We start from the raw sequence: 26,654 nt of genomic DNA, 5'->3' as shown, positions 1-26,654 counted from the left end.
TTCCACGGTGTGGGCAACCGGGAAGTGATAACTGCCCTCATACCTCTAACAGCACTCACGACCACTGTATTCATAATCAATCTCCTTCTTCACTTCCCACTAATCCTTCTACCTCAACTTTCAACACTAAACTTCCTCTTTCGGTTTCCTCAAGTGTTAACATGGCCAACGATTCTAGTGCGCGAAACACTGTCCCAAGTCTACTAAAACCTCGCTCCAAACTACACATTGGAGCCTTCAAAGTACGTACCCTGTGTCGAATCGGCCAACAGATCTCCTTGGCTAAAACCCTAGAATCTCGTACCATTGATGTATGCTGTGTCTCCGAAACACGCATACAGGATCCGTGTGGTCATTCACTTGACCTCACCTTGCCAAAACGGAGAGCCGACGAGATACACTCTCCGTGTATCCGGCCACTAGGTGGCTAGTTCTCGTGGACTTGCAGGCTTAAACATAGCACTTAGTACGAGAGCAGAACAAGCACTATTAGAGTGAGTCCCCGTTAACAGTCGCTCATGTGTTGTTCGATAAAGTGGCTCCGTAAGAACTCGGGAGGATAGAGACACATGTCGTTGCCTTTTCGTCGTTTCTGCCTACGCTCCCACTGACTGCAGCCATGATGAAGTGAAAGATGACTTGTACAGAAAGCTATCTGAACTTCTTCAAAAAACTAAGCGCTCAGACATAGTACTCGTAGCAAGTGACTTTAATGCCCAAGTAGATAGCTTAAGCCAAACAGAAAGACATTTAGGTGAGTATTTCAGTATTCCGACTCAGCGATTAGATAATGGTGATCATCTGTTGCAACTATGCTCAGACAATCGTTTATTTTTAGCGAACACTAACTTTAAACATAAGGAGAGACATCGCCTAACAAGGTGACCACCTGCACTAAGCTAACGATGGACTCAAATAGACCATACTGTCACCAGTCATCGTTGGAGAGGCTCGATAGAAGACTACTGCTCATTCTGGAAAACATGTTTATACTCTGATCATACTCTAATAAGAGCACGCATTTGCTTGCGCCTCACTGGACGCAGGAAAACTACACTAAGAAGACCCATTAGAATTGAACTGAAGGACGAGAAAGCTAAAAGTAGGTTCCAGGAGCAACTGAGTTCACATTTACGCAGTTCTGTAAACGAGGCTGGCCCATATGTTGCTTGGAAAGATATACGAACAGCTGTGGAAACAGCAGCGACATCTATTAGTGATTTGAACCAAAAGGTCACGAAAAATCAGTGGATTTCTACTAAGTTTATTGCACTGATAGATTCTCATAAACTCATCCCATTTGGCTCCGAACACAACGAAGAGCGAAAGCAAATCAGATCAAGACTAACCAAAAGTCTACGGAACGATCGTGAGCAGTGGTGGGCAACGAAAGCAAAAGGGATGGTAAAGGCAGTGGCTGTAGGCACCACCAGACAACTCTTCAGACTGATAAAAAAAAACCGGAATTAAGAAGTCAAGTGTAAGCGAAACGATCTCGGAAAAAGACGAAACCCTTATCTGCTCTCAGCCCAGACGTTTAGAACGATGAGCGGAACACTTTAGAGAACAGTTTAGCTGGCCTTCAGCTACTCTAGAGTTACCCACCATTCCCAGACAGTGTGAATGGAACATTGAAGTAGGTCCCCCAACTCTATTTGAAGTTCAAAAAGCTATAGCTAATCTGAAACGAGAAAGAGCAGTTGGTTCAGATTGATTAGCTTCAGAGGTCCTTAAGGATGGTGGACCAATTTTAGCAATTAGGTTGACTAACTATTTTAGCTAAAATTTGGGAGTTGGACGTGATTTCATCTGAGTGGTCTCAATCACTGATTGTCCCAATATATTAGAAAGGATCATAATCATCCTGTGATAACCATAGAGGGATTAGTTTGACTAATATAATATCTAAAATACTAGCCTCAATAATTATCGGGCGCCTAACAAAGACTCATGAACTGCAAACAAGAGAAAATCGGGCTGGCTTCAGACCTGATTGTGGCTGCATCGACCACATGTTCACTATTTGTCAGGTTTTAGAACACAGGCATGCTTATCGGTGTCCGACAACCGTAGTTTTTCTTGACTTAAAAGCAGCATTTGACTCTGTAGACCGAGAAGATATGTGGTAGTGTCTATCATCGAAAGGTGTACCTCAGAAGTACATAAACCTTGTGAAGGTTCTTTACTCGAACACTACCAGTCGAGTCAGAGCTTATGGAGAAATATCATCTGATTTTACAACCTCAAGTGGTATCCGACAAGGCTGTCCACTCCTCATTTTTGTTTAACTTCATCGTAGACTTACTTCTGGAATTAACGTTTTCGTCATCTGAATTTTTAGAAATTGATCTTCCAGGAGGTCCACTTATCGACTTACAATACGCAGATGACATAGTCCTGTTTGGTGAAGACGCTAATAAAATGCAGTCTTTTGGTAGCACTGAGTAACAATGCAAGGATGTTTAGAATGCGTTTCTCCTCTTCTAAATGTAAATTGTTACTCCACAACTGGCCTGCGTCAACACCTGAACTAAGGATAGGGAGCGAAGTAGTCGAACGAGTCGACAACTTCACTTATCTTGGAGGTCTGATCAGCCCTAAAGGGTTGGTGTCTGACGAAATCTGTGCACGGATTCAGAAAGCTCGTTTGGCTCTCGCCAACTTACGTCACTTATGGCGAAGACGAGATATCCGTCTATCAATTAAGTGGCGAGTATACTGCGCAGCAGCTCGTTCTGTTCCACTTAACGGCTGCAAAACGTGGCCATTAAGAGAAGATATAAGTTAATAGTATTTAATCGCAGAGATCTTAAAAATATTGCTCGCATCTGCTGGGATCACCGGGTAAGTAATAGTGAAGTTAGACACAGGGTATTAGGGAATGATGGTAAATCAGTTGATGGGGCTGTAAATCTTCACCGACTGAGATGGTTAGGCCACATGTTACGTATGCCTGAACACTGATTACCACGACGCGCTATGCTGACTAGTGTAGGGGATGGTTGGAAAAGAGTTAGGGGTGGTCAAACCAAAACATGACATAAGTCACTGAAGTCACTAACTTCTGGTCTGAGCCATGTTGACAGATGTAGACCACTTGGTTGGGGTCCATGAGACTATCGTAACCAATAATTGGAGACTCTGGGTGACATAGCTCAGAACCGAGGACAATGGCGTCGGTGTATATACTCTTTATCTTCCCTTAAACCGTGAGATTAAAATCGCTTTATACCATTCTTTCTATGAACTAATTATTTCTTCCTGTATTATATCCTCATAGACAACCTATCTTTTATATATTACCACCACTAAATTAACTATTTCTATGAATCCGGTGTTCATCTTGTTGTGCTAATGAGGTGTGGCAACTTGGACCGATGCATATGTGTGCCTGGTCCTACATTTTGGATGACTGACTGACTAAACTCCCCTGTCCAATTGTTTAGGTTTAGACACCTAAATAATAATCAGTAGCCCTGCTTTTCCAATAAACGTGGCTAACAGTAGAGAATATAAACTAGTAATTGACGAGTTACACTAAACAATTTTTCTGAATTATGTAAATATTTATTTTTCATCAAAAGGTTAAGTGAAGATACACCACAAACTGATATGTTGACTTTCCTACTAGCAAGTGAATTAAGAAAACTCAAGACATTTAAGGGAATATACAAAATTGAGCTAAATCCCTTTAGATACAATTATGACTTTTAAGCTGAACGGCTTAAGTACAAACAACAATATTAGCATTGACTTTGGAAAGAGGCTAATTATTTAGGTTAAACACTTTTTCAACACACCGATTTGTTCGATTCGATAAACATGCACAGTGAAAAAAGTTAAACTACCCACCTTTAGATTATTGACTCAATAACTCACTACCACTTGTGATATATCACCTAAATACTGAATATATTTTGTTTTTACCTTTATTACTAAGATTTTATTAGGACTTTAACTAAACTAGAATGAAATGGCTGTTCAGTGCTTCCAGGTTTTCGATGGTGGTCTAGCTTAAATCGACTCATGAACTCAACTACTGAATTACTACAATCTCCACAAACCCCCTTTCTGATAAACAAAATTAATTAAATCCATTTATGATGACAGTTTAAATACTAAATGAATATTCTATGCAAAAAGCTGAAACGAAGAGTTAACGATGTCGAACAGTTGAGACCATACTCACCCACTATTTTTCAAATATGTTTATGTTGTCAGAGTATAATGATATCCTATTGACTTACAACTGCTTACTTATATACATTAGGAATATGAAGTCATTTAAAACTATTGGAACAACTGCAAAAGAGAAATGATTCTAGACTCAAGACTTGCAACCTTAGATTTTAAAGGGCAACAAACAATGGATTACACGACAGTTGAACAAGGATGAAGAGACATATTCAACAACAACAGATATGACAAACAGTTCAATATAAATCATCTCCAGGGCCTAAGACAGTCACTACAATTCAAAATCATAATTGCACACTTTATGCATAGGTACATATTTTACATGGAGTTAGCATAGAAAGATTACAAATCCCAAAACGACCCGTTCGAAGCTTGACAGGTTTAGTGATCTATCTACCAGAGAATGAATTATGTTAGAATCATTCTACTTGTACATAAAGCATAAACTAAGTGAACAAAGTGTTATCAAATATTTTTCGAAATGAGTAAGAGGTACGTAAAGAGTTTGATGATAAGAAAGCGATTGAATATGCTAAATCCAAATGCTAGATACTTTCCTAGATCTATCCGCTTTATGTGATACCCAACGGATGAAAAATATGATACAGTTTCTACAAACTATGAACAAAACTGGATGAATAAGTGGATTGTTATCATGATTACCAACAAGCTGGCCCAGAAATTCTATGACGTTTGGTTGAGAAAGAAGAAATCCATGTGACATACATAGTCATTGATTTAATAGAAATTATATCAAAAACGTTAACGATAGGAGTAATACAAAAAACCATAATTTACGCACAAAGTTTGCTTACTTTTGTGATTCAAAGGCCAATGTGCCTAATTCATGTAAAACAAAAGGATCACTTGGACTAATTAAATAGGCTTGATTAAGAAATCGTTCAGCTAGATTGCGATTATTGCTAGCACTGTATTCAATACCAATATACATTATAGGAATATGCGAACTATACAGTGTCAAGGTGGAAGAAAACGAACGAACAACAGTAATTATTATTACGAATAACTCATATAGGTTGAGACTTTTAATTTGTACAGAAGCAACTTTAATTACAAACACACTGACAGCGGGTAGTGAAATCATTCAATTTTTTTTCTCACAATTACGGTTAAAAAATTCACATTTAACTAAGGAGTTATAAGGCTTCAGAACAACTTTCGCTAACAGAGGTTTGACAGAGCTGTGCTTAATCGTCTAAAACGTGAAGATGCAAAGAAAGCCTGAGTTCCAATAACACTAAAAACTTGCTGGAATTTCATAGCTGTATATTTTCTACCAGGATTTAACTGTAAGCTCTCGAACTTTATTCATAAGTTTACACATACGTTCAACTACTGAGTTTATTAAAGTGGTTAACTTATTCAGTCGTAATTAAATCGTTTTATATCATAATGTTTTGTAACATATTCCATATGCTGTGCGTTATGACATGAAAAATAACATGACAAAAATTAACAAGAAATCACCAAAATCAGACCATTCTATCTATCGAAATCTTGCCCAGAAACAAGCGAATATTAACGGCTACAATCTGACAGGCATATTTTGCAATATCACCAAAAAGGGTCACTGGTTTGTCAAAGAAAAGCAAAGGAATCGAATTCAAGTCTAAGATAAACGACAATTTCCATATGTAATAATTTGTTAAATTGGAGAACCAAAAGAAAAGATGGCTTTTCCATTCATATATAATTTCAAGTTACTCTAATGGTCATCATATTGTGATACGCCATGCTTCTGAGACAGAGTTTATAAACCAAACAAGAATCTGGCCTCCCGGAAAGTTATGTATCAGTAAAAGATCACGGCTATCGGAGTGGTAAAAAATTTGTTGGATTGGATGACTTATTTAGATTCCGCATAGTTTTGCACTACTGAGGAAATTTTTCACAGGTATCATTGTAAAAATGATGGGCGTACGTATGCTGATTAGGTCATTGCTTTAAAACTCTGTGGACAGGCCTTTGGGTAGGTTCAGACGAAGAATGAGAGATTAAAAATGATCAAATTTACAATTAGTGATCACCATGTAAAAAATGAGCATAGCCCACGTACAACAGCTTTAAAAAGTTTACGATATAATTGTAATAAACGTATGATCTGCATTAATCCCTACTAAATGTACCGTTCCCGAGGTGGATATTAGCGGGACCTAAGAAAATAAGTCCTAACATTACAGTAAACGATACTTTACGAAGTCGAATTATGTTCTTCCCACTTAGATCTGACTTATTGTTGTAAAGAAATGAAAAACTTTTAACGTATTCTTAATTTAAACCTACCCTCGAATAACTTGAGCAGCTGTACAATAGGAAGCAATAGCTTGATCATGTTCACCATCAGCAGCAAATGCATGCCCAAGTGTAAGCCATATAGGACCATATCTTCTGTCTAGCTGTGAAGCTTTTCTAAAAATTAAATGACAAACCAAAACAGTCATTCATAAGTAACGATTAATCACAACACATAGTACAATAATTCGATGTATGAGCAGTTACTTACACAAGATGTCGTCTTGCAAGTTCGTTCTTTTTAATGCACAGATAGTAACAGCCCACCGAAAACCAGGCAAGCTATAAAAAAGAAATCTATGTCGAATATCAAAGCTAACTTACTGCACTCGACGGATACACATCCATAAGTTTATGAGATACTTTGAATAACTCTTCAGAAGTAAAACTATAAAGGTCTATGAAAAATCATGTATATACCATTTGCTTTTTCTAATTCTTTTAGAACAGAAATATGAATTGGTAAACATGCAAGATTATATGGATCTGATTGCATTAATCTAAAGAAAAAATATTGATGATATATTACCGTCCTTATTTGTTTTATACCTGGATGTAATATCGTAACATTCCTGAAATCGACAAACATCTAACATACGTCCAGCTTTATTAACAATAACGTCGACATTGTTGGTCAATGTGTCAAACTCGCCAGGTACCTTAGTTTCTGATACTGAATTCTTTTAGACAAAAATATTTTCAAAAACTATGCAAACAATTACCTTGTTTAGTTTATCTTTATAAAGAAATTCAGTCAATTTGCTCATCAACGGATTGAGATGATCAGTGAAGTTCAATTCAGCTAGCAAAGCAGATTCTGTTACGAGATGAATAGAACCGTAATTATTACTATCATTACTCACCTTCTTCTGAGCTAATTGATTGAAACTGTACAAGTTTTTCAAAAGCTTCATAACATGTTACGTCAAGAAGTAAAGCTTCTTTATAAAATTGCATTGCCAAAGATCGATTTTCCATTAATTCATATAACTTTCCCTTCAATAATGCAATACTACTATGAAGCTAAGAAATATCAAGATAGGATATTCAACGAATAGTAAACTACTTGTTCTGTACTAAAACCGCTTATCAAACTGTCTGACACAGTATTCGATTGCTTCGTGGAATCATCATTTACAGCATTCGGACAGTCTGTTGATATACATAGTTGTTTAGATAAAGAACCAGCAACCAGTGACGTTACGTTGGAATTGAAATCGGTAGAATTACAATCAGACTGTTCGAGAAATTCAAGAGACTTTTTGTATTCTGAGCAAGCGTAATAACACTGGGCAATGAAATAACGACAAACAAGTGATTGCTAGATTGTTTTTTAAATGTTCCAGTTAACGTACTTTTAACTCCTTACAATTTTGAATTAAAGCTATTGCACGATGATACTGTCGACTATAATACAGAGCTTTGGCATAAAGTAATACATCTTCTGAACGATCTAAATTAGTTTATTGGATGAATTTGAGATTATTCCATACATTTTTCTAAACAAACAAGTTTGTCGGCCCAATAACATGCTGTTAAGTACTGCTGCTGTAAAATTTATCATTAAACAGAAAAAATCACTCAGGAATATGATTATGGTAGTCATTATAAACTAATCTATAATAATAAAATGACAGTTGTAATACATACAGGCAAACAACATTGTTTTCAACTAGATTCTCAAGCTTTACTCTAATATGCCGTAACGTTTAAGTGTATATTTTGAAAATACTAGACCAATCAAGGTGTATAATGAGTAAACAATAACCACGGAATAGATTATCCTTCGTTCATTTGTTTCCTTTTAGCTCCCGTCGTAAGATCCATTACTATTTCATTGTCTACACCCTTCGCATCAGGTGATTTTAACGTTTATTTTTCTGAGCTTTGACCTACCTATGTTTACACATTGATCTGAGTTGGTATTTTTATCACTACTAGTATACTTGTCACCTTACTATCAACTTGTACCTTTTGCATATTATGTTTAGTTAAGTAGTCTATTTCTAACGTTTTCAGACCTATTGTAAGTTGTGAAGCGTCACCAATTCATTTTTCCGTTTGTCGGGATATTACAAATATGTCGTTTTATCGTAATAAACAATCCATCCCATGATCAATTTATTTTGAATTACCAAATCGTACACTGTTATTTGTGAAAAAAGCTTCAGAAGATTAGGTACAACGAAAAAAAAACTATTAACTGAAGATTTTATAAGACATTTCAAACTAACCATATTAATATTGCGTTCACTGGTCACGCAAAATTGCTACTTTAAAAACCTACTGAGTGAAAAAGTAACTCCGCTTGTAGCTCCTCCGGGGGCTACTGCCGGTCCCAAGCCCGGGTAAAGGAGGAGAGTTGGGCATGGGGTTAGCGACCCCATCCCGTAGAAAACCAACTCGCTAAAAAAACACTAACCAGAAAAAATTATTCAAACCATTTAAACTCTGCCCTGGGAGTAGAAGGAATAATTATGACGTCTCATGATGAAAGCCGAGTTCCTTCGGAAGTCATGAGGCCGATGCACCTTCCAACAAGCAGAGCGACAATTTTTATAGGTACATGGAATGTCCGGACAATGTGGGAGACCGGAAGAGTCTTCCAAATTGCTGCAGAAATGAGAAAATACAACCTGGAGGTGCTTGGAATCAGTGAAACACATTGGACGCAGGTTGGACAACAACGACTATCTTCAGGGTAACTTCTGTTATACTCCGGTCATGAAGAAGAAAATGCCCCACATACACAAGGAGTTGCATTGATGCTGTCCAGAAAAGCACAAAATGCACTTGTAGGATGGGAATCTCATGGACCAAGGATCATCAAAGCCTCCTTCAAAACAAAGAGAGAGGGCATTACAATGAACGTCATCCAATGCTATGCGCCTACCAACGACTACGATGAAGACGCTAAAGACCAATTCTACGATAGGCTGCAATAGATCTTCGAGAAATGCCAAACCAAGGACCTGACCATTCTGATGGGAGATCTCAATGCCAAGGTTGGAATGGACAACACTGGATACGAAGACGTAATGGGACGACATGGACTGGGAGAAAGGAACGAAAATGGTGAAAGATTTGCAAACCTATGTGCCTTCAATAAACTGGTCATAGGTAACACTATATTCCCACACAAGTGCATACACAAAGCTATATGGATCTCACCGGACTACACCACAGAGAACTAGATAGACCACATCTGTATCAACAAAAAATTCCGAAGGTCAATGGAAAATATGAGAACCCGGAGAGGAGCTGACATAGCTTCAGATCACCACCTGGTTGTGGCCAAGATGAGACTGAAGCTAAAGAAACACTGGACAACCTAATTTCCTTTTCAGGTAACTCTAGAACCACCCATCCACGGTGTAAACAACCGGGAATTGATAAACGCCCTCATACTTCTAACAACACACAAGACCACTGTATTCATTTTCAATTTCCCTCTTCTCTGACCAGTTATGATCACTAACTACAGTCGCCTAAGTTTCCCAATACTAAGTCTTCAGTGTTTTTACTGACTTTGAACTCTATTTTAGTGGATAACAATGAAAAACCCTTCGCTAAAAAGTTAAGGAATAGGAACTGTGAAGGGAAAACTGGAAGATACAAACCTCTATCCACTATTCGATTGTAAATCGGAGTGATCTCATATTAACTTTCTGAATACAGAATGGCTTTTTGTCCACATTTCTTATATGTCTAACTGTACGAACGACCATTTTTGAAAAACTTCCGACAGTTCAAAAATAAAAGTTAAATAGTTTACGTCTGCACAGGTTTTCATTGCCAAGACCTGCTCCAATGTATTTCTCCTCAACAGCAAGCAACATCGAAACTATTGAGTTATGACTTTATGCCAGAACGTAATATCTACAGAGCTGAGAACTCATAGGACTAATAAGACATTTCCCCGTGTACCCACCTCTGAAAACATTTGGACGTAAGTATCTTTGATTTCGGATGAGTAGGTCGACATTTATGGACCACTGAAGTAGTCAATGAAATTATTGAGCTTATACCAGAAGCCAACAGTTTTTCATCACTAATTATTCGCGGATTAAAATTGATTTCTCAACAAGTTGACTTACAAATAATACTATATGATCACTTATAAACACTCAATATAAGTAAGAATCAGCTGAAATCATATTATAAATACTAACCAACTCCATGTTTGACAAAACATGTTTCCGTAAAACATCTGACAGACACATAACACCACCTCTATAACGCGCGGGCAATCAATGGTAACGTCCAATCCTTGTTTCGTAGGAAATGAAAACTAAAACCCTCATATTTCTTATGGTCTTTTATATAATAAACGAATATCAATAGGTGATGAGCTCGGAGTTAATGTTGAAAACAACAAAAACCTCTAAATAATTATCGTTTTGGCCGTGAAATGAACTTTTTTACAATTGTGGTTTATCTATCCTTTAATTTTGTAGAACAGAAGTGATAGACTAAATTTTGTGCATCAATGCCTGAGTCCGAATCATCCTTATTCACCTATCAACCTATTTTCCCATCGAAAACAGCCACAAATACCTCTCATTATTAGTTAAAGATCCCTTATTGTGGCCTATATAGACAAAAAGACCTTTAGGTTTGAGTCTAATGGGACAGACTCACCGTATGTAACCTCTTCCAGACCACACCTCGGAAAGCAAGAATTTCTTATCTCGAAGCATAGTTATCGAGGCCTATTTTCAACGATTCATAACAACAAGGTAATCCTGGACAGAAATACATAACTTTTTGGTTGTCTTCAACAATTTTGTCATTCTTCGCAGACATTAAAAAACTTCATAAGTAAGAAATTTTCGCCGACCAGTTTGTTAAAGATGCTTAGGATATTCAGGGTTCAAAAGCGCTTTCGTTCGTAACAAATTTACATTTGAATAACCTCAAACCCAGTCAGTTTAGAAGTCAAGGATGAATGAGTTTGAAGATATATTTGTTAAGTATTCTATATGTAAAGAGGTTGTAGCTGTAAATAATTCCCCAAAATCAATAGCTCATTAAGTGTTCGACATTGGATGCTGACCATGTTGTTTAAGTGGACTTGTTTAACTGAAGGCTTTCTGTCATGCATCCGTACCAGATCACGTTTCAATACGGCGTGGGACACAGCTCCTACGTTTCATTAGCCAGCTTATAGAAAAGGTCCTCGATATATTGGTAACGAATCAAATATATCTTTCCTGCCTCTTCTCGTCTGACTTCTGATTTCTATCTGACTGGGAACGATCGAATATAGAAGGTGCTACTGGTAGCTAGTTGTAAAACTAGAACATCCGTTGCATCGTCATTGGTGAGACCGACGTGATCTGGTACACCAAGTCAATATACTGTGAGTCTGTTCCATTTTGGAATATTATTATTGTTATTCTTTATTTGAATTTTATATATTGTGATATACTTTTTTTCGCGAATTTTTTTTTCCGGATATATTTTAATTAGACATTTTTCGTTATCTATATTACTATGACGGAACACTCACCCAAGGTTTTTAAGTTAAAGTCTATTCCCCCTATTTCGATTCAGTTAACGCCATTTTGGCCCGACAATATCGAGTCCTGGTTCTGCTATGCAGAAGCCGATTTTTGCATGCACGGAATCACGGACTCGCGCACACGTTTCCTCGCGGTAGTTAAGGCGTTACCGCGCGAGTTTAACAGGTACGTAACACCTAGTATGTTTACTAGTGATGTTCCCGAACCTTACGAAACGCTTAAACTATCGATTTTAAAACGCGGAGACCTAACTGATCGACAACGGTTAGACCAACTCCTTAACAATATCGACTTACAACATGGTTCTGCGACGGACATGTTGCTTAGAATGAGAGAAGTCATTGGCCAACGAACTTTCGATGATGGCCTAGTTAGACAACTTTTCTTGTCTAAACTCCCTCAACAGGTGCAGGCAGTGCTTGTTTCATTTCAAAACAATGCCATAGATGAACTAGCTGCATCTGCCGATCGAATCTTGGAAATCACCAAATTTTCTAAGGCCGAGGTTTTTTCCGTCAAAGAAAAACCCCAATCGACCTCGACTGACATGGCCGAACTATGTCACACGCTTACACGATATCTTAGAGTTCGTAATGACCGTAGTCGGTCAAAATCCTCACGTAGGAGCGTTTCACGTAAGAGATCTGTCTCTCGTGGTCGAGAGACAGACAACCCCGACTGGTGCTGGTATCACAACCAGTACGGTAAATCCTCTAGAAATTGCAGGAAGCCCTGCAATTATCCGACCCCAAAATCGAGTGACACGAAAAACAGTTCAGGAAACTTCCCAGCCGGCACGCGTTAACGGCAACCGTAGCCGGCGAACACAGCCGCCTCTTATATGTCACGGATGTGACTACGAAAGTTCGCTATCTCGTCGACACTGGCGCAGAAGTTAGCGTTCTTCCAGCAAATCCCGACGACAGACTTCGCGAGTCTGTTTTAAGTTTACAGGCGGCAAACGGAAAGCCGATCGCTACTTACGGTAAAAGGTACGTCTACCTTAACGTGGGTTTACGCAAACCCATCCACTGGATCTTCGTTGTTGCAGATGTTTCTATGCCAATCATTGGTATAGACCTGTTACAACACCACAATCTACTCATCGACACACGCTCACGAAGGTTAATAGACGGAAACACTAAGTTATCCGTTTGCGTAACTCCTTGTTCTGGTTGCAGGTTATCCCCAGTCACGATTAAGCACGCCATAGACCCCTTGTACCAATCAGTACTCGACAAATACCCCGGGATATACCAATCGCAATCGAAATTACCTTGTATAACCAGCAATGTTACACATCACATCTCGACTACAGGACCACCTGTATTTTCGAAAGCCCGAAGACTCGCTCCCGAGAAGCTTAGGTTAGCTAAAAACGAATTCGACCACATGATGGACCTAGGGATAATTCGACCATCGAATAGTCCATGGGCATCCCCATTGCATATGGTCCCTAAAAAGGACAGCAATGATTGGCGGCCAACTGGCGATTATCGGCGTCTGAATGCTAAAACCATTCCCGATCGTTACCCGCTGCCTCATATTCACGATTTGACAGCTACCTTGAAAGGTACAACTGTCTTTTCGAAAATCGACTTGGTTAAAGCTTATAACCAAATACCGATGGCACCTGACGACATTCCTAAAACCGCCATCATCACTCCTTTCGGTCTTTACGAATTTCTACGAATGCCTTTTGGTTTAAGAAATGCGGCTCAAACCTTCCAAAGGTTTATCGACGATGTCTTCCGAGGTCTCAACTTCGTACATGCGTATGTTGATGACTGTCTAATAGCAAGTCCGGACAGAGAATCGCATCTCAAACATCTGGACATTGTTTTCGATCGACTCCAAAGGCATGGCATTACTGTAAACATTCAGAAATGCCAAATCGGGACTAACTCCTTAGACTTCTTAGGACACACTATTGATGCCCAAGGCATCCGACCCCTTAGGAGCAAAGTAGCGGCCATTCTGGATTACCCAGAACCGACCACGATCAAGCACTTACGAACTTTTAACGGACTCGTAAGTTTCTATAGACGGTTCATACCTAAATGCGCGTCCCTTATGAAACCGTTAACCGATCAGCTTCGTGGAAGTGCGAAATCAATTAGTTTAGACGACATAGCCCGTAAAGCATTCTCCACAGTTAAGGAACACATCGCTAAAGCAACCCTGCTTGCTCATCAGGACACTCAAGCGCCCATTAGTATCGCAGTAGACGCATCCGACTCAGCAATCGGAGCAGTCTTACAACAATGGGTTAACAACTCGTGGCAACCTCTAGGATTTTTCTCGAGACGGTTGTTAGACGCGGAATCTAGGTACAGCACGTTCGGTAGGGAACTCCTAGCTATGTATTGTGCTGTACAGCATTTTCAACATTCCATCGAAGGAAGAGAATTCACGCTTTTTACCGATCACAAACCTCTTACCTTCTCTTTAAATTCATCTTCAGACAAGTACTCACCGCAAGAGTCTCGACAACTCGACTGCATTTCGCAGTTTACTTCAGACATACAACATATTTCTGGAGCAAACAATGTAGTCGCAGACGCCTTGTCTCGAATTAGCTCCTTGAACAGTTTCCAAGGAATCGACCTTCTTAAACTCGCTCAGCTTCAAAAAGAAGACATTGATCTTCAGCATGAGTTATCCTCGACAACTCTTAAACTAAGTGTTAGGCAGATGGGAACAGGTAAGGAAACCTTACTCTGTGACACATCTACAGGTAGGGATCGTCCAATTGTACCAAAACATTATCGCCGCAACGTCTTCAATACGTTGCACAATCTTTCTCATCCAGGTGCTCGTGCAACAGTCAAACTTATAGCCGAACGGTCTTGCTGGCCTGGCATGAATAAAGACGTGAGGGAGTGGGCACGCTCCTGTGTTAGCTGTCAGAAAGCTAAGGTCGTAAGACACAACAAATGTCCCTTAGGCTCCTTCAAAACCCCTGACGCTCGTTTCGACCACGTCCATATAGATTTGGTAGGACCCTTACCCGACTCGAACGGATACTCATATCTCCTAACATGCGTGGACCGTTTTACTCGATGGCCAGAAGCAGTACCGATTAAGGACATTACTGCTGAAACCGTGGCCCACGATTTCGTCGAACGATGGGTAGCAAGTTTCGGCTGCCCTTCCACAATCACTACAGACCGAGGACGCCAGTTCGAATCTGGACTTTTCCGTTGTCTAACCTCACTTTTAGGAATCACGCGCTTCCGAACGACCGCCTACCACCCACAAGCAAACGGGTTGGTAGAACGTTTTCATCGACAACTGAAAGCCTCATTATCAGCTTCAAACGTTTCACAGTGGACAGACGCTCTTCCACTCGTCTTGCTAGGTGTCCGCAATGCAGTGAAAGCTGACATTGGATACACGGCATCTCAACTCGCTTACGGAACGACACTCCGACTCCCAGGAGAATTCGTGGATCCTTCAGCTTCTTCATTGAACATGGATCTAAACTCTTACACGAGTAGGCTTACAAACGCTATGCGTTCAGTTAAACCTGCTCACACTCGACCTCAATCAACTGATGTTTTCGTTCAACCCGAATTACGACATAGTACACACGTCTTCGTTCGTCGAGACTCACATCGACGACCCCTCGAATCAGCATGCGAAGGACCCTTCAAAGTTCTTCAACGCGAACCTAAGTACTATGTAGTCGATAAGAACGGTACGAAAGATAGCATCAGTATCGATCGACTCAAAGCTGCGTACCTAGAAGGAAACCCTAGCTACGTCGATTTTCCTTCGGTACAAGCAAACGACACAGCTACTACACTCGTAGTACCCTACACGACAGCCGACACACAACTTGATACTTCGTCAACGTCGATAGATAAACCTAAAACAACGCGTTCTGGAAGACGAGTAAGATTTCCAGAACATCTTAACGAATATTGCACGTAGGACATACGCTTTATCTTGAATTACCCTTGCATAGTTTATTATAAAATTTTTTTTTAATATGCTCATTTTTTTTATTTATATAAAAAAAACCAAAAAAACAAAGCATTTTTTTTAATTTTTTTTGAGCGTATATATATATTTTCATATATATATAAAAAAAAACCAAAAGAAAACCATTTTTTTTCCGATCGCTTTTACGCTTTTTGTAAGTGTATTAGTTTATTCATTTTTTTTCCCGCTCATCTTGTGTCCCTACGCAAGTACGAGTGTATTTTTGATATGCACTCACACGTTCTATTTTTCCTCTTTTCCAGGACGGCTGGAAAAGAACGACGAAGTTTCGCAAGGAACCGGAATTTTTCATTGTACTATATTTCTTTATTGCTATGTTGTACATTTTGGTCCCATAGTTTAAGGAAAGACGACCAGACGCTGCTAAACGAAGCAAGCTATCAGAAGAGTGTTTACCAACGACAAACTCGTTGGGTTTAAACTTCTGGCTGGTCACGTCTTAGGGGCATCACTACCTCACTAGGGGGGGAGTGATCTGTAGCTGTAAATAATTCCCCAAAATCAATAGCTCATTAAGTGTTCGACATTGGATGCTGACCATGTTGTTTAAGTGGACTTGTTTAACTGAAGGCTTTCTGTCATGCATCCGTACCAGATCACGTTTCAATACGGCGTGGGACACAGCTCCTACGTTTCATTAGCCAGCTTATAGAAAAGGTCCTCGATATATTGGTAACGAATCAAATATATCTTTCCTGCCTCTTCTCGTCTGACTTCTGATTTCTATCTGACTGGGAACGATCGAATATAGAAGGTGCTACTGGTAGCTAGTTGTAAAACTAGAACATCCGTTGCATCGTCAAGGTGTTCGATCTAAGCTGACTAGTAGTTGTGAGGAATGTGTGGTACAGCGTACTTGTTCATGATCTAATGAGGATGTGTGACCTGATGCATTCAGCGAGGTTGTGACCAATAAACCTAACGGGGTCAGCACCAATGTCGAAGACCTACATAATTGTTTATTCTTGAGATTTATTTACCACTACAAGTGTATTGGTCCTTCGAAACACTAGATACCGCTTTTGAATGTATCTTACATGGAGGGAGCATCATATAAGTCTTGGAGATTAGACTTATTCTTTGCTATTGTACTTACCTACTTCATTCTCTCGATAACTTCAATCTGGGCCGGGGAAATAAATTGAATAAATGGTGCTTGAATCCAGTTCTTAGTCGCTTGAACATCATAATAAGTTGCCTTTTGAATCTAAGATGGGACGAAGCCAAGTAATCTGTTTCTATAGACCGGCTTTTTGAAGGCAAGCCAAGCGCCTCTAAAGGTGCATGTGTAGCGACACTCTGTACTGTTCTAAGAAGATGAGAATTCTTCTTACAAAGCTGTGTGACACGCAAACATATCTCTGTCATTTTTTTCTCAAGGATAGAGTAAAGTGCGGTGAGTGTAGTTCTAGGCAACAGTATATACCACTCTGGAATCCTTAAATCTAATCGAATGAAAATGTAGTCTTCAAGCCACTACCTAATATAACTCCTCAGCTATTTTGTAAGGAATGATGACAGAGATGTTATATATTCGTACAGACACAGTTCCAACAATTACAATCAACCATTTCTTAAATCACGTCTATAAGATTTCGAAATCAGCTTGGATTTCTGCTACTTCGTGTCATGTTTCGACGTCATCTAGGTGGGCAGGGATTCAGTACTTGATACTTCAGATGCTGCAAACTCACAGGACTATTTGTTTTGCATATTTGATTACCGCTAAAATACTAATTGAGAATCCGTTGACAAAAAACAAATAAAACTGCTTTTTTAACTATATTCTACATCCTGTATGAAACAAAACAGAATGAAACTTGAGATCGTACTTTGATATCAAGATTTGGTCGCAACCACTGAACATTTAAATATGAACATTGGATACTGAACTTACCTGTTACTTTGTGATCTGTGGAGCTCAATTTATTGTCGGGAGATGAAGCTGTTGGATCAAGTTGGCTTAGAGGGTTTGAGTTCTCAATTAAGTAACGGTAGTAAAAGATACAAAATTGATGCCAGGTGTGTGTAATGTGTAAAATTTCCTATATACTTCCAAAATCGGTTGCTCTCGTATCCAATCAACCGGTTGATCCTCAATGCTCATACTTTTCTTTCCGACTGACCTCATTTTTAGGCTAATTCGACCCAAATTCTGACCTCAGTAACTTGAAGAATCCCAGGTTTTTGCTCTCACCGATGATGATTCATAACATTTTATTCATATTTTTACACCATAAGCCACAATTTATGAGACGAAATCCCCATCCTATTGAAATTTTAAAAGAATTCTAAGGGCGAAACCATGCCTGAGTATGTCTTGGTGAAAATTCAGAAGTGGTTGAACTTTATTTTTTTATTGTTGCGTTTTTCCTGAGATTCACACGTTTTCAATGGATATTTTATACTTTTCACTCCCTAATCACTTCATCCTTTTTCTGAATTTTTTTGACATTTGTCTTTATTTAACTGCCGGTGGTGCTTTTGTGGAGATACTTCCATCTCGTTAACTTTTTTTCAAGGATAGTGGTTCAGACTGATCCACACTTATCCCAGTCTCTACATATGACTTGCTTTCCTATGTCGCGGATTTCAGTCTGTATGTTTGTTCCGCTTCGTATTTTTAGGTCTTCTAAAGGTATATGATATCACCGTCCTTGTGTTACTTCAGCCTTCCAAAAGTGTATGTCAAGGTTTATTTATACGCTCAACAAAAACTGGCCTTATCGTCGCGTATACTATTTCATCATTGCTAATAAATACACTTTGTTTATGAGTGGTAATTGTATGGGAATCCGGTTTGTCAATAATCCATGTTTTATCCTGACTAAAAAAACTGAAATCACGAATAAACAACCATCGCTTTCTGTAACCTTGTTACTTCGATAGGTGGGTTCAGGTTCTTCCGATCTGTAGATCTGGACCTTGGCAATAAACCTGCCTAACCGAAACTTCTGGAGGTTCAGTGAAGTAGTTGAGATTACTGTTTCAGGGAGATTCAAGAAATAAAACATTTTTAATTGGGTTTTTATTTTCATACTAAAGCTGTAACTATGTGTTTACTGGTTAAATTACTACCTGTTGGGTTACAAACTCAACTCATTATCTAGTTTGTTTTCTCAATCAGTTGCCTCTGACTTCCCATTGGTCTTAAACTGACGCTAGTAACCGGACGTGTATGCAGTTTATGATTTAATATTTATTTCTCGTTCTTAGCCTATCTTTATGAACTAACTTTATAAACAGTTGCATAAATTTTGTTTACTTTTTAGTCTTCCACACCAAAGTCTACCTCAAATTGCTTATGTATCGGATATTTTATCTTAATTACCTTGATCTTCTAGGCTAGAAAGCTACTCATGCAAAATGGTTTCAGAAGAAAAACGTCAATTTAAGGAATTGGTTTCTCGTTTAAATGGTGTTGAAAATCAAGAATCACCTGCCCTTTACCTTGGGTCCTCACAAACTCTACGGGATTTGTATGAAATGACTGGACAAGTAGTCGATCCCGGAACAATTCGGATGAGTATCATCCAGGATCAGTCACCACCGGTCACTTGTTTTTTTCTTATAAAGTTTTTCATTACTTTCTGTGTCCTCGTATCATTTTATTAAGTTCTCATTGTATGTTTTTATAAAGTTGGTGCATCTCTTTGGGTTAGTAGTAGAAGTTTACAAAGTACTTGACTCCAATGCTACCATCTGGCGGATTATATCCGTCCCAGTTGTTCTTTATTTCCATCCACGTGTTTTACTTCACAACCTGCTTGTCATTCTAGCTTCGCAAAGCTAAGTAAATACGACTTATGCACAGTAATAATACTACTCTAGCACATAATTACGTTAAAAAACTGAAAAATAGGCAAATAACCAACTTTATATTCATATAGGGTTTTATTTTCAGGGATTTGTTATTGTCTTATACTCATGAGCCTTAAGTAACTTTTGTCATTTGAAGATGTAATAGTGCTTGTGATTACTAGTTATGTAGGTGTTCATAGTTTAGAATCGACCCGTCTGTTGGCTGGTACCTTGGCGTGGTAGACGGGCTTGTGTGTTGCAGTGATCCTGAGGGCTATACCGACCGAGGTTCAACCATGTCGGGAAGGCTGAAGGTGAGCAACGAGACGAAATCCAGCTACTGTTTAGTAACTTTAAATTACAAACATCTTTGGATGATGTTCTAAGTAAGTACCAGATTTCCTCTAAAAATTGATAAACTAATAAAGTAATCACAAATAAACAGTCACTACTTCCAAATCATGTTGCGTTCATTTCACACTGATCGCAGTTATTCATAGTTGTAGTTTGGTACTTAAGTGTAGATGTAATTCATCGCAAGATCGCAGGTTTATTACCTCATTATGCCCGAAATTTAATAGCATGTTTCTTCTCGGACATAAATATCCAAACTCAAATAAAGATTTATTTAAAACACTAAGGAAACTGTAGGAACCCAAACATACTTATTTGTGTTTAGAAAAAAAACACTGATCTGTACAGTTTGTTAAATATTAGTTAAGAATGTATATAGTATGCACTTGTTCGTAAGACAATTATATAAATGTGATACCTGTTTACATTCAGTGATCGTTGAGCGATCAATGATGCCATTGTTTTGGAGTTGTTTACAATGCTTATATCTATTTTAATTTCTTGATTCCTGATTAATTTGACAGAATTCTTCCAGCCTCTCCCCTGCTAGAAATGTGTGCAGTGGAAGAAAACGTACTCGGTCTGAAACATCTATATGTTTGAATGATAGTACCTCGGAATCACCATCTCCAAAGTTTTCAGCCTCAGCTCTATCAACCAAAGATTTGTTCTGTTTAATGAGTACATTAAATAGCTGTTTTGGTCCTGCCTATGATTTCCTGGCTGCTAGAAGTGACGAATTTTGTTTGGAACCTGAACTATGGGTACGCTGTTGGTGAATTTCATTTTAACTTTCCACCCATGACACTATACTCTCAACTGGTTTTGTAACTCTTCGTATTAGTTTTATATGGTAAGGAGTAAACTGCGTTTCTCTGAATCATTTAAACACTGTAGGATGAGATTTTCCATTAGGAAACTTCCCATTTTTTCAAGACAGCTTATGAACAATGCCAGCATCTGGAAATGTAATACTTGGAACTATTCGTATTAATTCCTTTGTATAAATGTTGACTGGTAAGCTGTTGAAAATTCCATCATCGACATTCAGTTCAGAATACACTTCCAGCTAAACAAAAGTAAAAATCCTTTCTACAGACTTCATTTAATAGGTGTTCGAAATTACTTATCTTTCAGCCAATTGATAACTATATCTTAGCACTGTACTCCAGGACGTTGTTACGTGCAGCCGTAAGAATGCAGTTATATATTGTGTGTTTGAAATACTAGAGATGTTAAGTAAAGCACAGCATATATGATAAAAAGCGCGTTCCATAACTTCCTGAGGTTTTTATGCTTAACATTCTATTTCATAGATTTAATGATAAGCAATAATGTAGTTCCAGATAAGAATTTAAAAAATTGAGTTGACTATGTTTTATTATTGACCTGATTATAGTTTTGTGCTCACATAAGCTTATGTAAAGCATCAAAATTTCAAGGTTAAATTCATGGACCGCCCAATTAAGACAAATATGCTTGTTGACCACTAAACAGCAACGATTATTTTCTTAATGTCCTTCCAGATATTTTGACGATCTAATTAATACGTATTTTAATATATTAGTGCATCAAGACAACGTGCCACACAAGATGGAGTAATGTTATTGTGAAGAAGGTTGTACAGTCTAAATAAATTGACAATAATAGTACTGATTAAATGATATGGTTCAACTAAGGAAATGGTGATGAGAGATATCGTTCATCTAATATAGTTTGTCTTCCAGAAAGAATGTATTTAGAAGCTACAAGGTGATTATCACTAGCTTCTGTTCTTTATACCAACATCTCAAGCCACTGAGCAGCTACATATCCTATGACAGCCCACTCAGAGAGTTGCGATGAACTAACATGTGTCAGTCCCATGCAACTACCTTTAATACCATTGAGTCTTGTCACAAATTAAGCAGTCCGCAGTTTGGGAGATTACTCATACACTAACCATTTTCGCAGGTTTTACGTAATCCTTTTCAGAAGTCAGTCAGTCAGCTACAACGTAGGACCAGGCACACATATGAATCGGTCCAAGTTGCCATACCTCGTTAACACAACAAGATGAACACCGGATTCATAGAAATAGTTAATTTAGTGGTGGTAGTATATAAAAGATAGGTTGTTTATAAGGATATAGTATAGGAAGGAAGAACGTTATGAAGCAATTTTAATCTTAAGGTTCAAGGGAAGATAAAGAGTGTATACACCTGCGCCATTGTGATCGATTCTGAGCCATGTCACACAGAGTCTCCAACCATTGGTTACGATAGTCAAGTGGACCCCAACCAGGTAGCCTGCATCTACCAACATGGCTCAGACTAGAAGTTAATGACTTCAAGTACTGATGCCACGTTTTGGTTTGACCACCCCTAACTCTTTTCCAACCATCCGCTACACTAGTCAGCATAGCGCGTCGTGGTAATCAATGTTCAGACATACGTAACACGTGGCCTAACGATCTCAGTCGATGAAGATTCATGACCTCATCAACTGATTTACCATCATTTCCTAATACCCTGCGTCGAACCTCACTATTACTTACCCGGTGATCCCAGCAGATGCTGTCAATATTATGAGGCATCTGTGGTCAAATACTAGTAACTTACGAGTATCTTCTACTTTTAATGGCCATGTTTCACAGCCGTAAAGTAAAACAGGACGGACTGCTACGCAGTATACTCGTCCCTTAATTGATAGAAGTGGCAGGACAGCAATCGCTTCATTGCAAGATTACAGAACTGTTAACTTCCATAATCTTTCCAAATTATTTAGTAAGATCTCTGACCAGAAGTTTGGCTCCATCCGTGGGGAGGAAGTGGGGTACGTTGTTTGGGCCTGGGGACTTACGGAGGTTCAAAAGTTGGAGTTCCCTCTAAAACTTCTTTTCTTCAGTGTAACACTTTCTCATTGTTCCAAGATTATATTTATGTATATATTGGCTCAGCAATTTTGATTTTATTGATGTTTTCTTTAGTGTCCTCATGATTATCTTCACTTTCATTTCGTCAGCTTGTAAAACATTATATTTCTCGGTTCTGTTCCATTTACGTGGATAAATACGAAGATCTAGCACCTCATCTTTGGAAAGTTATCGGTGATGAAATTTCGCCTGCTCAGTGTCGTATATATAGGTAAATGTTCCCTAGGAACTTTAATATGATGATATTTTATTTTCATGTCATGAAGTTTAGATCCTGCCGACTTTATTGAATGAATAATATCTACACTAATTTTAGTTTTATCGTTTTTCTCTTTTGGTTTAGTTATCGTCCTGACCATCTATCCGATCCGTACAGCTCAGGATGTTTAGCATCTTTCAATTATTTTTTTCATAATCGATGCTTGCGTCGTGTACTATTCTTTTCTCTTCGTGTATTAAAGTAAGCATATCTTGTTTTCTTGCTGTGGTGTACAAAAATAGGGAACCAAATTAACTTCTGTCATTTTCTGTTCAAATTTTCACCGTTATCATAAGTTTAATTCGCATCAGGTCTTATGTCTATATTCGTCTTAATCACTATTAACTACAGAAAATATACTATTCGTTTGGAAATTATGCAATTAATTGCTTTTTTTTCTGTTAACTCATTCTAGTATCGGGGACTCATTAAAAGTATAATATTGTTTCGTTCTTTGTTCTGTATGGATATCAATTGTGTGTTCGAGATAGTAGGTACACGTGGATTCTGGTTAGCTATCAATAAGCACAACTGTTCACTCGAACTATTGCAAGAATTTGTTTTATAAAAAGCTATGGACCTTTCAAATAACGGAATAGTATTATGAATGTCTTAGCTTGTTATCGTCAGTATTCTAATAACACAGTTGACTGTTAATCACTTTATTTGTATAATGTAGTTTTATTTGTTGGCTAGGATCCTCCACGATTTACATTCAATGCAAGACTAGTTTAGTATATCTATTTTTTAAAGATATATTTTCCTAACTTGAATAATTTCTAATGCTATTTCACCATTAAATCTCCAACACATCGAAAAAAGGACCCATGATTTCTCAAAATGAAAACCTACTTTCTATATAAATTTTGGAGGTAGCATACAATGTATGGTAGTGGCTGAAAAATCAGTCATTAGTATCATCTACTTTTGTGTGTTACCTGTAAATTCTTGTCTGTGTGAGATATTGGCGCATTTTACGAATTGTACTCTGTCTATTGTATACTGCTCGATGTTCCATTTGAGTATATTGTTATACTTATTATTTATTTTCAGTTATATATATGGGGAGAAAGAGTTAAGTCATTTTTAAACCCACTTCTTTAGTACCTGTGAACTGAATAATCAGTCTTCATATAATAACAGTTGTATGAATATAATTCTACTTCAAGTCACAAAATGAGCTTAAATGGTTCACAACATGTACACTCCGTTTTTGCAACTTAACGGCTCTGAAATACTAAGTAGATGCGTTTTGATATGTTTGTATACTCCGCCTATTTATTCTGTGGCTATAATTTGTGGCAATAGGTAAACTATGACTAAAGCTATTAAGTATTTACTTACAAGTAACCTAGAATCCGAACGTTTCCGAAACAATAGTTATTGGAATAATCAGTCATAAAGAAATTATGATGCTACTTTTAATATTCGATCCCAGTTTTGATTATCTCTCTCTGTAAATACCTACTAACAACTGTTTATCTCAAACTAACGCATATTTTTCAAACGTATAAAAAGGTATTGTTTGACTCGATGACCCTCAAATTTAATTTCTTTTGGACATAGATTTCGTCCATATTAACAACTACGAAAGAAATCTAATTACAAACCACTCATCTTATCAACGTGTACACATCAAACTGTTATATTTGTGTTTTTATCAGAGTACCAATGGGAAATATAGACTACAGTAATTGTCTGTAAAGCGGATCATTTCTTTTAATTAGTATAAACCTATACACTACTTCACTTGTCATTCATTGTTTTTTTTCAGTGATTCACTTTTAGATGATGATGGAGATGAACTAACTGAATCCAATTTATACTAAACAAATTCTGACGATCTTAGTTGTTTGTTTATAAACTTATTCTTTTCAGGAATGACTAAAAACTGTTTACGATGATTTATCAATAGTTTTATTGCATTACTTTCCATGTTTCTATCAATCACCTATAAGCAGAGATACACGTACAGTTTATTATGCGTACTCGTAAGCAAATTATATTTTTATCATCACCATTATACATATATGCATATACATATATACCGCACTATATTGATTCATCCTATATTTCAGGACTTTTGCATTTATAGTTTATTTTTTATTCCTCAAAATATATTTCATCATACTAACAACTATAATACATTAAATGTTTTAGAATTCCTTTTCATTTCACTTGTATTCACACACGACCAACATGTTAATATTTATAATTGATCACTCAGTTTATCAAATAACTTTCGTGTATATATGTTTGTGACAATAAAAATCTCTCCTACACAAAGCTTATTATTTAAGTGTATTTCTTTACACATAGCTTTTCCACTGTATATCTGTAATATTTTATCGTGTGCTACTGATGACAGATCTAAGTAGTATGTATCACCAGTCGAAAGTTGAATGCCTGACGCCAGAAGGTCAAGAAGATCAAAGAGAAGAGAATGAGAACAGAGAATAATTGATATGGAAACGAAGAAACAGTTAAGTTTGAGACAATTAATTGACATTTTGCAAATAAAGTATTTACTGTATGGTTCTCAGATTCTGTAATTTTGTGTTCAAATACATTTGTTTGTCCCCTCCTGTGTTCTCGTTCATTATAGTACATCGGTCTTTACATCACTTCCTGTCTCCCACTCTTGTCCGGTTTGCATATCGCACCCATATTTCTTGTCCAAATTTTACTTCATAGATGACTTTCCCTTTTTTTGGATTATGATATCAAACTTCCAGGTTGACTTTACTCACTAGAAATCTCTTGCTATTACCGTTTGTCCCACACTAAACCCTCTGTGTAATGCACTAAGTCGGTTGTTAAATTACTGTTCCACTCGTTTATTCTTGCAGAGGCTGGTTTTAGGTTTTGGTTTCATTTGTTCTATAGGTATTCTAATTTTTCTCCCAAAACTGTCTCTGATGGACATTCTTAATTATTTGTTGCTGGGTTGGGTGCTGCGCTGTAGGTTAGTAAAAATCTTTGAATTATGTCCTATATTTCTATTTCTCCCTCGGCTTTAATCAGTATTCTTTTAAACGTGTCCACGAACCTTTCGACTAAACCGTTAGGCCGTGGATGGTACGGAGATGTTTTGATATCCCAAACGGCATTGGTTATGCAGTACTTCGAAAATTCAGTAGAGGTAAATTGTGGTCCATTATCCGATACCAATATATCTGAACACCCAAAACAGCTGAATACTTGTCTCAGTCTTCCCACAGTAACTTTTGTCGAGACAGACTTTGTATAGTCTACTTCTGGCCATTCGGAGAAGGCATAAACG

The 26,654-nt window shown here is 37.8% G+C and overlaps 2 protein-coding genes across 2 annotated transcripts; one reads left to right on the top strand and one right to left on the bottom strand.

Annotated features, from left to right (window-relative positions):
* Positions 1 to 5,008: 5,008 nt before the first annotated feature.
* On the bottom strand, positions 5,009 to 10,743 carry Smp_070690 (putative cell division cycle; the record flags this gene model as incomplete). The annotated part of the gene is made up of 12 exons (XM_018799166.1): positions 10,683 to 10,743; positions 8,004 to 8,058; positions 7,866 to 7,963; positions 7,577 to 7,831; positions 7,374 to 7,533; positions 7,233 to 7,327; positions 7,060 to 7,190; positions 6,931 to 7,010; positions 6,835 to 6,884; positions 6,722 to 6,792; positions 6,502 to 6,627; positions 5,009 to 5,165 (listed from the first exon to the last, which is right to left on the bottom strand). Exons 1-12 carry the CDS (start codon positions 10,731 to 10,733, stop codon positions 5,009 to 5,011), a joined length of 1,329 nt encoding a protein of 442 aa, XP_018650981.1. The 5' UTR covers positions 10,734 to 10,743.
* Positions 10,744 to 17,982: 7,239 nt separating this feature from the next.
* Positions 17,983 to 25,598, top strand: Smp_070680 (hypothetical protein; the record flags this gene model as incomplete). Its single annotated transcript, XM_018799164.1, has 6 exons — positions 17,983 to 18,065; positions 19,388 to 19,595; positions 20,723 to 20,962; positions 23,202 to 23,323; positions 23,456 to 23,572; positions 25,146 to 25,598. 6 exons carry the CDS (start codon positions 17,983 to 17,985, stop codon positions 25,198 to 25,200), a joined length of 825 nt encoding a protein of 274 aa, XP_018650980.1. The 3' UTR covers positions 25,201 to 25,598.
* Between the last annotated feature and the right edge of the window lie 1,056 nt (positions 25,599 to 26,654).

The sequence above is a fragment of the Schistosoma mansoni genome, chromosome 3, assembly GCF_000237925.1.
Source record: "Schistosoma mansoni strain Puerto Rico chromosome 3, complete genome".
Lineage (NCBI taxonomy): Eukaryota > Metazoa > Platyhelminthes > Trematoda > Strigeidida > Schistosomatidae > Schistosoma > Schistosoma mansoni.
The sequence above is the reverse complement of the archived record's forward strand: the minus strand, read 5'-3'. Positions and strand labels throughout refer to the sequence as shown.